Source organism: Symphalangus syndactylus, chromosome X (assembly GCF_028878055.3).
Source record: "Symphalangus syndactylus isolate Jambi chromosome X, NHGRI_mSymSyn1-v2.1_pri, whole genome shotgun sequence".
NCBI lineage: Eukaryota > Metazoa > Chordata > Mammalia > Primates > Hylobatidae > Symphalangus > Symphalangus syndactylus.
This window is the reverse complement of record NC_072447.2, coordinates 112,003,123-112,017,094: the sequence shown is the minus strand read 5'-3', so window position 1 is coordinate 112,017,094 and position 13,972 is coordinate 112,003,123. Positions and strand designations below refer to the sequence as shown.

Below are 13,972 nucleotides of genomic sequence, written 5' to 3'. Positions count from 1 at the left end.
ATTTTGAGTGAGTGGTATACAGAAACTCTACTAACCTTGCAACTTTTCTATAAATCTAAAACTATTCTGAAATTTTTGAAAAATTAATTTAAATAAAAATATAAAAAAGTGTATGTTTATGAATTGATATCAGTATTTGGCAGTACCTATCTGTGTAAAATGACATTTTCAAAGATTAAATAGGTAAAAATCTCATAACAGATCAGCATTAACAGATGAACACTTAAAATTAATTTTGACAATAGGGAACACTAATTCTGAGCCCCAATTAAGCTAAATATTATCCCCTAAAAAGAATTCTATTCTTTTCATTGGTAGTCCTCCTGTATTACAAAGAAAGTACTCAATTACTATTATATTTTGAATTTCATCAATAAAAATTTGTTGAAATTTGTTTTCTCTTTTGTCATAAAAGTACCAACAAAATATTCTTGATTTTGCCTTTTGGCCTACAAAGCCTAAAATATTTACTATCTGGCTCTTTACAGAAAGTTTCCCAACTCCTGTTCTACACTATAATAGGATAAACATAAACATAATCAGTCTCTTTCTTGAATGTATTCTTATCGTTACCTAGTTGTGGCATAATGTCCTCTGGATATGCCCTATAAAGGATCAGTCTTGCATTGCTTCCACTATGGCACTATTTGGGATTTCTATAAAAAGAAACACTATTAGCTTAATAGTTGTAGCAAAGCCTTGACAACATAGTTAATATCGTGATATTAAAGTGCCAACACCACAGCCCGGTATCCTTAAGATGACCCTCATCAAGTTGTGATGTCACCAGGCTATGGACTCACCGAGGTCTCTTAGATATCAAGTGGCTCCCACAGCATCACACCCTGCCTTTGGCATCACCCTGGCACATCACCTCAGTACGGTGCCATATGCTATCACTGCTGTGGTAGAACCCTGTCCTGATGTCACACCGCCGAGATGTCAGAGTAATTAACCCCCACTTCTTTCCACTCCCTGGGCGGTGGCAGGGAGGGGGAGGGTAGCCACAGTCACCGGTTCGAGCTCAGGAGGTAGTACTCAGCTCTAACCCTTGTCCCTTCCGCCTGCCACTGCAGGTCAGGAACCCCGGGGGACAGGACCTTTAGGCTCTCATAACTCTCTTGCCCTGCCACCGAACCTGTTTCATATGGCCGACTCAACGACCCGCCAGCGACTACCCACCCCGGCTCTTTCACACGGTTCCACTCAAAGCCGCTCCCCGTACCTGACTCCATTCTCCAGCTGTCATCCTGGGCCAATTCCACCGGCAACTTGACTACCGACGGACAGTCGCTAGGATCCCTGGGACTTGTAGTTCCGCACTGCTAGGGGCCAAGCCTGTGAGGGCAGCAAAGGCGCCTCCCTGCCCGGAACTGCTCTCAAACTGCAACTCCCAGAGGCGCCGCGCGACGGGAATAGAAAAAGGGAACGAGGAAGGCCGGTGATTGGTGGAGCTCTAACGGCTGTTTTGACTGGCAACCGGAGCCGGCGACGTGAGGCGGGCGTTGCTGGCTCGTCAAGTAGTTGCTGGGACAGCGAAATGGAGGGGTGTGTGTCTAACCTAATGGTCTGCAACCTGGCCTACAGCGGGAAGCTGGAAGAGTTGAAGGAGAGTATTCTGGCCGATAAATCCCTGGCTACTAGAACTGACCAGGTAAAGCAACGCTAGGTCTCTCCGCAGCCGGCGACGTCGGCGAAGCCCTACGTGGCTTTCGGGGCCCGGCCCTAGCGGAGGCCCGGTTTCTGAGAGGAGCAGAACCCCGCCCCCTCCGCCCCAAGCAGTCCCCCTGGGTCACCTCAGGACTCGCGATAGGCCTACGGGAGCTAGCCCCGCAGACCTCAGATGTTTTCCCGTTCGCCCGGAGCTCTGCTCCCTGATCTTTGGATAGTTCTAGAACGTCTACCGCATTTCTCAGAAACTCCCAATCAGTGAAAAGGAAGGCTTTTTATATGGATTTATTTACCTTTACTAGTAACTGTATTCAGTAACACAAGTGAAATTGAACGCCCCTTCCGTGCCAGGCAGTTTGCTAGGAGCTGGGGATACGGTGGAGTGGAAGATGCAGACAATAAAATAAGCACAAAAACATGTCCGATTACAAATTGTGGTAAATACTCGGCAGAGAAGTTTACATGGTGCTTTCATAACAAGTTAATAGGAGGATCTGATGCTGAATATGACTGTCGTTAATTGGAAAAGTTTTTGCAAAGAAGGGAAGGTTAGTTAGACTTCGAAGCGTGAGTGGGATTTCCATGGGGGAATGAGTGGACATTCTAAGCAGAGGCAGATAAAAAAGTTGAGAAGTGTTTCTTTCTGCCCTCCTGCTCACAGGACTCTCGTGCTTTCATCCTCAGTTTCTAGGATTCATGGTGCCCTTAGTAAGCCCACAAATATTTATAGATGGCCTCGTGTTTCGCAGGCAGTGTGCTAAGCACTAGTGAGACTGTTCCATACTTACAAATCTCCATTTTGTATCTTTGGGAGAGAATTAGAAATCAAGAGACTGTTTTCTCTTTTCTGGAACTTTCCTTTATTACTCAACCTGAAAATGGCCTTATCTTTACCTGGTTTACTTCATTATGGTCTGGTGATATTTAAGGATTTACATTTAAATGTAATACTTTATATTAAGATTTAATACTCCATTGGAAATTTAACCATTCAGTCAAGTCAATGGCTTAAAAAGGGAAGGGAACTATTCAGGATCAAGAGACGTAAAAAACATGAAGAAATGCAATTTATGGATCTCGTCTGGTTCCTGATTTAAACAAACCAACTGCAAAAAGACATTTGGGAGACAGTTGGGGGAAATCTGAATACAGACCGGATATTAGACATTCTAAAGGAGTTAGTGTTAATTTTAGTAAGTGTAATAATGGTCTCATAGTTATCTAAGAAATACCCTTATTTTTTACATACTGAAAGACAAGGGTGAAAAGTCATGATATTTAGGATTTGTTTTTGGAAAGCTCAGCAAGGAAAAAACTAGATAAAGCAAATAGGGCAAGATGTTTGTTGTTAAATCTAAGCAGTAGGCATGTGGGTTTCTATTCTATTCCCTCTATTTTTGTGTGTTTGAAATTTTTTTGTAATAGAGTTTAAAATACCATTTTCTATTCTGTGGGGCTGAGAAGTATAGCAGTCACTGCAAATAGGGATTCCCTTTGACAAATAATGACTACTATAGCTTTTTTTATTTTTATTTTTATTTATTTATTTACTTTTTGAGACAGAGTTTCGCTCTTGTTGCCCAGGCTGGAGTGCAATGGCGCGATATCACCTCACTGCAACCTCTGCCTCCTGGGTTCAAGCGATTCCCCTGCCTCAGCCTCCCAAGTAGCTGGGATTACAGGCGCCTGCCACCACGCCTGGCTAACTTTTGTGTTTTTAGTAGAGACGGAGTTTCATCATGTTGCCAGGCTGGTCTGGAACTCCTGACCTCAGGTGATCTGCCCACCTCAGCCTCCCAAAGTGCTGGGATTATAGGCATGAACCACCGTACCCGGCCATAGCTTATTATTTTTTATAAAAAGTAATTTTCTTGTTTTCTGTGTGTTGTGTTTTCTAAATTATATTTCTAATTTATTTATGATTTTAAATTCTAGATAATTTCAACTAGTTTAATGAACATTTCTTCCCTCATTAGATTCATGTGTTCCTTCTACAGCATCTAACTTGATTGAGGTCAGTGTGGTAGTAGAGATTTCAGAGTCAGAACTTCACTGACAGTTGTGTCCCAACTTCACTATTTAGTATCCGTATGACCGTCCACAGTTGCTTACCCTGAGGAGTTTTAGTTTCGTCATCTGAAAAAATGGAGATAATAAGCACTGTGTAGAATGGTAGGAATTAAATGATACGATGCATGTAAAACTCCCAGCACAGTGCCTGACGTAAAAGTACGTAAATAATGTAATAGTAAAACAACCAAAGATGTATTTCTATCAAAGAATTGAAATCAGTTTCTTGCTCTACTACTTTCCTTGTCGTATTCTGCCCAGAATTACGTATGTTCATCAATGTCATTCTCCCCATGTTACTTAAACCTTCATCTGTCTTATACCAGTAAGTAATATAGTTTAAGGTTACCTACCTGAGGATCCAGTGCTCTGCATTTCGTATTTTCAAACTATAGATTTGCCAGCACCAGTATTTTTTTTCTTACTTTTTTGCCTTCTATTTCAAGAATGTCTCTATTACTGCTTCTCTGTAGGACAGCAGAACTGCATTACACTGGGCATGCTCAGCTGGACATACAGAAATTGTTGAATTTTTGTTGCAACTTGGAGTGCCAGTGAATGATAAAGACGATGTGAGTACTTTGATAAAGTTGAGTTGATAAATTCCCAGTTATCTTTGTACTCCAGACTGGTGTTTACTGAAGCCTGTGCATTAAGCTCATAAAGAAAATTGTGACCTTTACGACTGGAAAGTTACATCATGGCCCTTGTGATCAAGCATGAGACTCATGGTTGCATTATTTTACAATGTTATGTTTGCCACTCATAGTCTGTGATTTAAGGTAAACATACAGGAGAGGCTGAGGTGGGAGGATTGCTCCAGCCCAGTAGTTTGAGGCTGCAGTGAGCCATTGTACTCTATCCTGGGTGACAGACTGAGACCTTGTCTCTAAAAATAAAAGAACAAAAATAAACATACAGATCAGGGCTTGTTATGGTGAACCCTAAAAGACCATAAACTCTTTCTATTATGTTGGATTTTTTGTTTTTTGGTGAACATGGCCTGAATAATGAGGACCTAAATAACTTTTTTGTTACATGAAGAGATTTATTCTAATGATATGGTTATATTAGGATTAGATTTGTGAAGAATAAGAATGGAACCTTTTTTGTAGGCAAATTTTTTTTGCCTTTGTAAACCTCCTTGCTAACCCTGCCTAAACGTTAGCACTAATCCTTATGTCTTTTTCCCCTGGTATTTCTACTACCTACTTCTTTTATAGGCAGGTTGGTCTCCTCTTCATATTGCGGCTTCTGCTGGCCGGGATGAGATTGTAAAAGCCCTTCTGGGAAAAGGTGCTCAAGTGAATGCGGTCAATCAAAATGGCTGTACTCCCCTACATTATGCAGCTTCGAAAAACCGTCATGAGGTATGGTTCCATCCTAGGCTACTTCTGTTGAGTTCTAAACGTGTATACAGACACAGATAGATCTCTGCATTGTTTTCTTCTTTCTTCTCCATCTTTCCAGATCGCTGTCATGTTACTGGAAGGTGGGGCTAATCCAGATGCTAAGGACCATTATGAGGCTACAGCAATGCACCGGGCAGCAGCCAAGGGTAACTTGAAGATGATTCATATCCTTCTGTACTACAAAGCATCCACAAACATCCAAGACACTGAGGGTAACACTCCTCTGTAAGTGACAAGTAGCAGTCATTTGTATTCTACCTGACATTAGCCTTCTTGCAATAATTCTTATACATCATTTCTTTTTTTATTCTGCTTATAATTGCAATATGTGTTAATGGCAAAAATGTTAAATTGCACAAAATATAAAGATAAAAATTGCCTATTATCTTGCCACTCAGAAATAACTACTGATCACATTCTTGTGTATTTCCTCCTAGCCTTTTATATTCAAATGTATATATTTTACACATACATATTTTTTATCAAAATTGGGGTCATACTGTGTATGTAGTTTTAGCTCTTGTTCTTTTCACCTCATAAGCATTTTCCAGTGTCACTAAATATGTTTAAAACCTTTTTAATGGTTATATAAAATTCTGCTGTATAGATGTGCCATAATTTAATCATTCCTCTATTACTGTATATTTAAATTTTTATGAGGTTTTCACTATTATAAATAATGGTACATTGAGCCAGGCATGATGGCTCATGTCTGTAATCCTAGCACTTTGGAAAGCCAAGGCGGGAGGATCACTTGAGGCCAGGAATTCAAGACCAGCCTGGGCAACACAGCAAGACCCTCCTGTCTCTAGAAAAAATTAAAAACTTAGCCAGGCATAGTGGCATGCACCTGTAGTACTAGCTACTCGGGAGGTTGAGGTGGGAGGATTGCTTGAACCCAGGAGCTCCAGGTTACAGTGAGCTGTGATCACACCACTGCACTCCAGCCTGGGGAACAGAGCAAGACCTTGTCTCTAAAATAATTGACCAACTTTGTACAGAAAACTTTTGGCTGTATTTCTGATTATTACCTTCTTATAGACTCCTAGAAGTCGAATTGCTGCGTCAACAAATACACACATTTTAAGACTTGCTATATGTTGCCAAATTGCTTCCAGAGGAGTTGTATCATTTTACCCTCCCAACAGCAGTTTAAGAGTGCCTATTACCCCCTCACCAACACTAAATTATCCTTTTGTTATGTGAAAATGATATTTCATAGAGGTAATTTACATTTTTATTATCAGTGACTTTGAACTTTTTTTAATGTCCATGGCTAATTACATTTGTTATCTAATTGTAACTTTTTGTGTCCCTTTCTCTGTTTCCTTTTGGGGAATTAATTTATTTTCACTGGGTTTTAAGTGCTCTTGATTTGGCATGGTAAAATATTAATTTTCTGCAATGTTAGTTGAAAATGTTTTTCCTAGTTTATCTTTTCATTTTGTTCATAATTTCTTTTACATAAGAGAAGTTTTAAAATTTCTACATAGTCAAGCCCATTCATCTTTCCTCATGACTAGAAAGGTCTTCCTTACCCTGAAATTAGTTAAATATTCACCTGTCTTTTATTATAGGTTATTTTAACGTTTCATTGGTTTTGATTGAGGGTTAGTGTTATTGTTTTGCATTTAACTCTTAAAATCAATCTGTAATTGAATTATGTGTATGACCTGAAGCTGGCCTTTACCTTGATATTTTTCCACAGCACTTGGCCACTTTTCTTCTGTGTTGAATGGTGACTTTTTCTTGAACCAGAAGTTCTGTGAGTCTTCTTTTTAGTCCAGAGTGAGGTTCAGCCTTTTCCAATTTGACTTTAAACCAACTTTTAAAAAGTATTTTCTTAACTCTTAGTTTTTAAAATCTTTCCTGGATTCTAAGAGACCCTGTTTAGAAAGACCTGTATGCCCTACCTCTTTTCTCCATAAATAGAAAGGGCAGGATGGCCTAGAGGAAATCTAGGAGTCAGACAAGAGAGAGTCCTGGGACGAACATAGGATTTATGAATAGCTAGATGATGTTCACCCAATTCAGACTCTTACCACTTACTAACAATATTAAATACTTATATTAAACAATTTATAAGTTACTTAATCTTCCTTGAATCTTAATTTCCTCATCTGTAATATAAGGATAATAATTCGTTCCTCACTAGATTATTGTGAGGTTTAAGTAAAGCAACATGTAAAGTGCCTCCTAATACCCTCCTGGCAAACTCTTCAGTGCATGGCAAAAGTTGTTACCCTCTTCCACTCAGTTTACTGCCAAGACATGTCAGCATAGGTAGGAACTTTAACTTCTGTCACCATTTCAACTGTAAAATGGTGATAATAATACTTTGCTAACTTATAAGACAGATATATGGATTAAATGAGATAAAATCTTTTAAACTGCTTTTTCAAACTTTAAGCTGCACGAATTACTATTAACAGTTTATGAACTGAGACTTTTCTAAATTCTAACCCTGAATTATTACGTGTAGTGTTTGAGGTAAACAACTACTTACCTCTGTAAAATGAGAAAGTTGTTCCTTAGGCTGGCATTTAGATCCCTTCTTCTATTGTAAGTAGAACCAGAATTATGATTTACGATCTAGTATTACAAGGCTTTTTTTGTAGAATTTTAACTTACAATCTCCCTATGCAAACTGATGTTTCTTTCCTGATTAAATAACTTTCCAGTGTTACCACTTCCTAATCATATGCACTTTAGACTACCTAGCAAGAAATCCTAACCATTACATAGAATTGGTAGTGATTAATTGGTCTCTGGTGGTCCCTGGTTTCAGACACTTAGCCTGTGATGAGGAGAGAGTGGAAGAAGCAAAACTGCTGGTGTCCCAAGGAGCAAGTATTTACATTGAGAATAAAGAAGAAAAGACACCCCTGCAAGTGGCCAAAGGTGGCCTGGGTTTAATACTCAAGACAATGGTGGAAGGTTAAACAGCTTGGATTTATTCTTACTTTGTATGTTGTGGTGTTGTCCCCAGTGTCCTACAAACTAATGTATTTGTGCACAAGACATCATCTGTGAATGATGAAGTTTTCTCACCTTCAAAGTCTTATAAACATGTTGACTCTTGTTCCTGCTGAGTTACTTGTTTGAAGCTTACAGCTTGTTTTCCAGGTATCAAATAACTGTTGAGATTGTTCTACTGTTGTCGTATATTCTTCTATATTGCATTCTGGTTAATTTGGAGTAACTAATTCTGTGGCTGTTGTGAGTCTTCAGCACCCTCCCATGTACCTTATATCCCTCTCTGAAACAGAACAGCTCCAATAACAACAAGCCAGTTGTTCTGCCAGATGTTTCTATGTGGATTCTGTAATGTTCCTCCATACAGTTAAAACATCCTAACTTGTTTTTCAAGCTCACTCAGGCCTACGCCAAACGTTTCTGTTTTTTTCAACCATGAGGTTTAATTTATTTTTGTGATAGGAGGGATATTTACATATTTTAGTGGACCACATTTTAAGTTGGACGGTGTGCTCTAAAATAATGAAAAACAATAGCCCATATACCTATGTATTTGTTTTTGATGGGTTGTTTACTCTGAAATAAAATGTATGGTTTTCTTAAAAGGAAGTTTTAAAGTACCTATTTTGAGTCATCCTGTATTGAAAAGAATGTCAAGCTTGTTAAAATAACATGTAACAAAAATGTATTTTGATTTGTATTTCAGAAACTAAAAAATAAAATGTTCAAAGAATCTTCCAATTTTTCTTTCAAATTAGCTAGAATTCACTTAAGCCTTAGAATCCTTAGTAAAGACATTTCTCAGTTTTTGGTAGCTCTAAGTCAATAAAATTAGTGAAGCTTGAATTGTAGCTAAAATCTTTTAAAATAGCCATCTTCTGAATTGCTAATTAAATGTAGAACAAAATGAAATTAGTTAAGTATAAACTTGAGCTCAATTTAGGGAAGCATCTTAACTGATACTAGTCATAAAATCTAATGAACTCCAAGTGACTTTCAGATTATTTTTTATTTGAATTTTATGCTGCAAATACTGTTCGAAATAAGTGATCCAAGTGAACCTACAAACTTGGATTAATTTTTGGTCAAAGTCTTAATGATCAGTAGCTAAAATGAGTTTCGTAAACACAAACTGTGTTATTGATACAGAAACTCTTTTTACAGAAGTATTGTGAGTGCTAACCTTAACAATCAGAGAAGCATCTTATGGAACAAAACTCGATTGAATGCTGGAGATAGAATTGATAGCAGGGGAAATAGTATTTCTAGTATTTTTAGTGTGATCAGAGTAAAGTTTTGTCTGTTACAACTGAAGACATTTACTCTTCATAAATATTGAGTTAATTGTCTGAGGTGATAGGTTTCGTGGGTGTAAAAGGAAATTCATCCGAGTTCTTCAATAAGCAATACAGATGGAGCTAAGCCACAGGTAATTTGTAGGCTTTTGGCATTTTAAATGGCATGACTTGTTAATATTTAGATCACAGATTTGTATAAACTAAAGATATTAGTGGCCTCGGATATTGATCAGATTGTTACCTGTGTCTGTAGGAAAGGTGTTAGAGATGAAGCTGATTCAAGGTCAGCAGATTTTACAGTTTCAAAACAAAAAAAGATAATTTGGCTGGGCGCGGTCGCTCATGCCTGTTATCCCAGCACATTGGGAGGCGGAGGTGGGCTGATTACCTGAGGTCAGGAGTTCAAGACCAGCCTGCCCAACGTGGCGAAACTCCATCTCTACTGAAAAAAATTAGCCGGGTGTGGTGGTGGGCACCTGTAATCCCAGCTACTCAGGAGGTTGAGGCACTAGAATCGCTTGAACCCAGGAGGCGGAGGTTGCAGTGAGCCGAGTTGGCGTCACTGCACTCTAGCCTGGGTGACAGAGCGAAAATTCATCTCAAAATACATAAATAATTTAATTGTAAAGCTTAACTGAGAATATAAGATGGAAGAAAAAGGGCAATGAAAATAGTGAAAACATTTACATTCTTAAATATGTTATAGAGAATCTACAATTTCAGTGAGGTTTTGTGAACTTCAAAGTAAATCTGTTTTTCTTCATAATCTTTGACTTAACATTTAACTGTATGACACTAGTGTTTGATTCCCCAATTTCTCAGCTGTACCAACTACAATGAATTCCTTAGATGGCTGCGTCTGCTGCTTTTTGCTCCCATATTCTGTTACACTACAAGGCCTCCAAATCAATCTGTTGGCAAGTCTGATAGAGTATAAAGATTCTTTACTTTGTGGTTTATGGCTCCAGCTTCACAGTTCTATTGACTGCCTAAAATTGAAAGCAGAAATTTGTAATGTGAATTTCTCTGGGAAGAGGATTTATTGCTTTCATCAAATTCTCAAGGGCATCTGTGATTCCCCCAAAAGGTTAAAAATCCCTGGTTGAGAGAAAAAAGTATACTGAATCAGTTGTGGGGAGACCTCATTTCTACAACTATAGTTCTACTACAGTTTTTTAATTTATAAGTTTTCACATCTATTCTCACTGTAGTCTTTAAGAAGGCAGAAATCATCTCCATTTTACAGATGAGAATATACCCAGAGCTAGAGAAACAGCCAATACCAAAATCTAGCTTTCCTGGATTCTAATTCATTTTCTTTTCTGCCTCTTCAAAAACAGTGGACCAAATGGAAGGTATTCTGGCATTTTGAAAATAACCGGTTAGTTGAAACACCTATCCTGGTGTTTTTCTTTAATTTGGCTGTGACATAATAAGAAATACATATTTGGTCTCAGCCCCCAGTACCTGAAACAGAGCTCCTAAAACCCTTGACAGTTCCTGAGTGATAGGAGTGTCTTACATAGAGCTTCTAAACCCCTTGGGATTTCCTGGGCGATAGGAGTGCCTTTTGTTCTAATGATGCAACTCTTGGTGGGCTCCTGATAGCTTTAGAATGGGGGCTATCAGTGACCAAGCCATGATTAGAGGATTAGAACTTTCAGCCCCAACCCCCCATCCTCCAGGGAGGGAAGAGGGGCTGGAGATTGAGTTAATAGTTGATCATACCTATGTGATGAAGCCTCCATAAAAATTCATAAACTACAGGGTTTGGTGAGCATCTAGGTTGGTGACACATCCACATGCCAGAAGAGTGGTGCACCCCCACTCCATGGGAACAGAAGCTCCTATGTTCAGGACCCTTCTGGACCTCACCCTATGTACCTCTTCAGCTGGCCATTCATCTGTATCCTTTATAATATCCTTTATAATAAACTGGTGAACAACAGTGTTTCCTTGAGTTCTATGAGCCATTACAGCAAATTATCAAACTTGAGGTTGCGGGAACCCCCAATTTGTACCCAAGTCGAACAGAAGTGTGGGTACACTGGGCACCCAATACTTGTGATGTGTATGAAGTTGGGGGCAGTCTTGTGAGACCCAACCCTGGGTAGTGTCAGAACTGAATTAAATTGTAGGACACCCAGTCGATGTCTGCAGAGAATTGGAGAATTACTTAGTGTGGAAACCCCACACATTTGCTTTCTGAAGTGTTGTGAGTAGTGGAACAGTTTTTCTTTATTGGCACATCTTTTTATGGTTTCCTGGAGCCCTCATTATCATCTCTGAATTATTTGTTTTGTTTTTAAACCAAAGTTTCAAAGACAAGTGGGAGTATTGAGTCTTTATCGATTTGTTTAAACCTTTTATGAGGCCCACTGATGTGTTTTCCAGCAGGTAGACATTGTAAAACAACCTTTACTAAAGCTTGGGTTTGTTTCATTGAAATTAGTAGTTTGGTGCAGTTGAAAAGCATTGCCCTGAAATCCAGATGATGTGGATCTAGTTTTGACTTTGTGTAATCTCAGGCAGATTATTTTACTTCTCTGCACTCAAGGATTCTCCTCTAGGGGCTGGGTGGCAATATATAAGAGTGAACCAGCTTTTTAAAAGTACATTTACCCCTTCCTATCTCCCCCACCAATAATTTAATTGTACATCATCTCCCACCTCCAGCCTCATCATTGTTAGGAGTGGCCCACTATGTGTGTTATAACTCAGGTGTGCTGGGGTTGAAAAAGTTTGAAAACTATTTATTTCAGAGCACTCTTCTAGCTCTGATCAAAGTTGATCAAAACTGATTTGCCCAGAGTAGATTGAATGGGTGGTAAACCACCTGGTTTGATTTGAGAGGGGCTGAGAAGTTTCCTTTTTTCAGAAATATCTCTCCTCTGTATTGTTTAGACTCTTCAGATTAAGGATTATCTGTGCTTGAATCCTCTTTAAAAGGTAAATACTCCAAAGAAGACTAACTCATTTATCAACCTAATGAGAGCACTAAATGATGAAAGATCATGTTCACTGGACAAGAACGGGTTACAGAACAGCTGCTTTAGGTCCTGCGCAATGAGTCCTGCCCGAGGGAGGAAGAACTGAGTGGGTCACTGAGCTAGTAGGAGCATGAGAATCCTGGGTGTTTGGAAAATAAGGTGCCACAAGGCCAGAAATGGCACTGAAAGGAGAGATCCAAAGGTACAAATTCAGATTAATCTCATGTGCTTCCTAACCTTGCCCATGTAGAGTTTCTGCCTAGGCAACATGTACTTCATATTTTTAAGTCCAGATTTTTCTATTTATTCCTGTCAAATTCATTTTGTTGGTTTCAACTCCACTTTTGAGCTATCAAGATCATTCTGAATCGTGATTCTTATGGCCTAGTGGCCATTCCTCCTAGGAGCAAGTCATCCACAAATTTATTAAGTGTACTTTGTGTGTTTTGATCTAAGTAACTATTTCTTCATCTTGGACTCAGGGAGTCTGTAACTCACCCGAAACTATATGTGACACTTGGTGTGTATAAGCATTTTTCAGTGAAGATGGGTTTAGAGTTTTCAGCAGATTCTCAAGGTGATTCATGACCTCAGAAAAAGGTTACAAGCCACTGATCCAACTGTTCATCGGTGTTTTGAACAGAACAGTGCTAATAAGGACAGAGCTCTATAAGACTACCAGTAGTGCTTTCTTTCCTGGACTGCACTGATCCATCAAAAATTTTGGGGTGTAATTGTTGACTATTACATGTCAGTCTCTTGTGATTTGTCTCTATAATAAAAATGGAAAGGAAAAATGAATTCCAGCTACTTGGGCATTCTGGTAATTGAGATGTTTACATTGTTGTTTACTTTTTAATCTCTAAATAGTAGGTCATTCTTAAGACCTTCATTATTTTGCTTCTTGTGTCCATCAGACACCGTATATCATACTGTCATATTTAGTATGAATGAAATTGTAGATGCATCAGAAATCCCTGACATTTTCTGAAAATGGACACATCGAAGAAAATGCAGAAATAAACGCTTGCTATCTCTTCTCTCCATGGCTCTAGATAAGTGTAATGTTAATTTCCATTTTAACTCTCCTTAAAACCTACAGAGACTCTACCTCAATCTGTGTATGGTTATGATCTATATAGAAAGTAGTTTGCAGTTTAAGAAAATCTTTTACATGAAAATCTGAAAGTAATAAATGAGAAACTCACTACTTCGTTTAAAAAGGATTCACCTTAGAAGGAAGTGAGACACAAAAAAGTACATACTGTATCATCCCATATGTATGAGGGCCAAGAAAAGGCAAAGTTAATCTCTGGTGATGGAAAACGATGAGTGATTTCCTAGGTCCAGGGCAATGGTGGGATTGCACAAAGGGGCATGAAGAAACATTTGGGCTGATGGAAATGTTTTCTCTCTAGATGGTTGTGGTGGTTTCATGGGTATGTACTCTGTCAAAACTCATCAAATTGTACACTTTAAATGTCTGGTTTATTATACATAAATGCTATGTCAGGAAAGTTGTTTATAAAAGGACTAGCCTTAGGAGTCATTAAAA

The 13,972-nt window shown here is 38.7% G+C and overlaps 2 protein-coding genes across 6 annotated transcripts in view; one reads left to right on the top strand and one right to left on the bottom strand.

Annotated features, from left to right (window-relative positions):
* ATG4A (autophagy related 4A cysteine peptidase) overlaps positions 1 to 1,415 on the bottom strand; it is a 59,113-nt gene extending 57,698 nt beyond the window's left edge. For 3 of the 4 annotated variants that reach the window (XM_055267715.1, XM_055267716.1, XM_055267714.2), the window contains exon 1: positions 1,226 to 1,415. In XM_055267715.1, coding sequence (XP_055123690.1) covers positions 1,226 to 1,235 — 10 coding nt within the window. In that variant the 5' untranslated portion in view covers positions 1,236 to 1,415. Of the gene's footprint in view, positions 1 to 573; positions 652 to 1,225 lie in introns of those variants that run through there. The other variant, XM_063635303.1, reaches the window with a different exon arrangement.
* A 64-nt stretch (positions 1,416 to 1,479) lies between these two features.
* PSMD10 (proteasome 26S subunit, non-ATPase 10) lies at positions 1,480 to 8,862 on the top strand. 2 transcript variants are annotated; one of them, XM_055267718.2, is made up of 5 exons: positions 1,480 to 1,654; positions 4,215 to 4,313; positions 4,965 to 5,111; positions 5,212 to 5,378; positions 7,942 to 8,862. In XM_055267718.2, the coding sequence occupies exons 1-5, from the start codon at positions 1,541 to 1,543 to the stop codon at positions 8,093 to 8,095; spliced, it is 681 nt and encodes a 226-aa protein (XP_055123693.1). In that variant the 5' UTR covers positions 1,480 to 1,540; the 3' UTR covers positions 8,096 to 8,862. The 2 variants fall into 2 exon arrangements, with proteins under 2 accessions (XP_055123693.1, XP_055123694.1); XM_055267719.2 differs by having other exon boundaries at positions 1,522 to 1,654; positions 5,212 to 5,299.
* Positions 8,863 to 13,972: the final 5,110 nt, after the last annotated feature.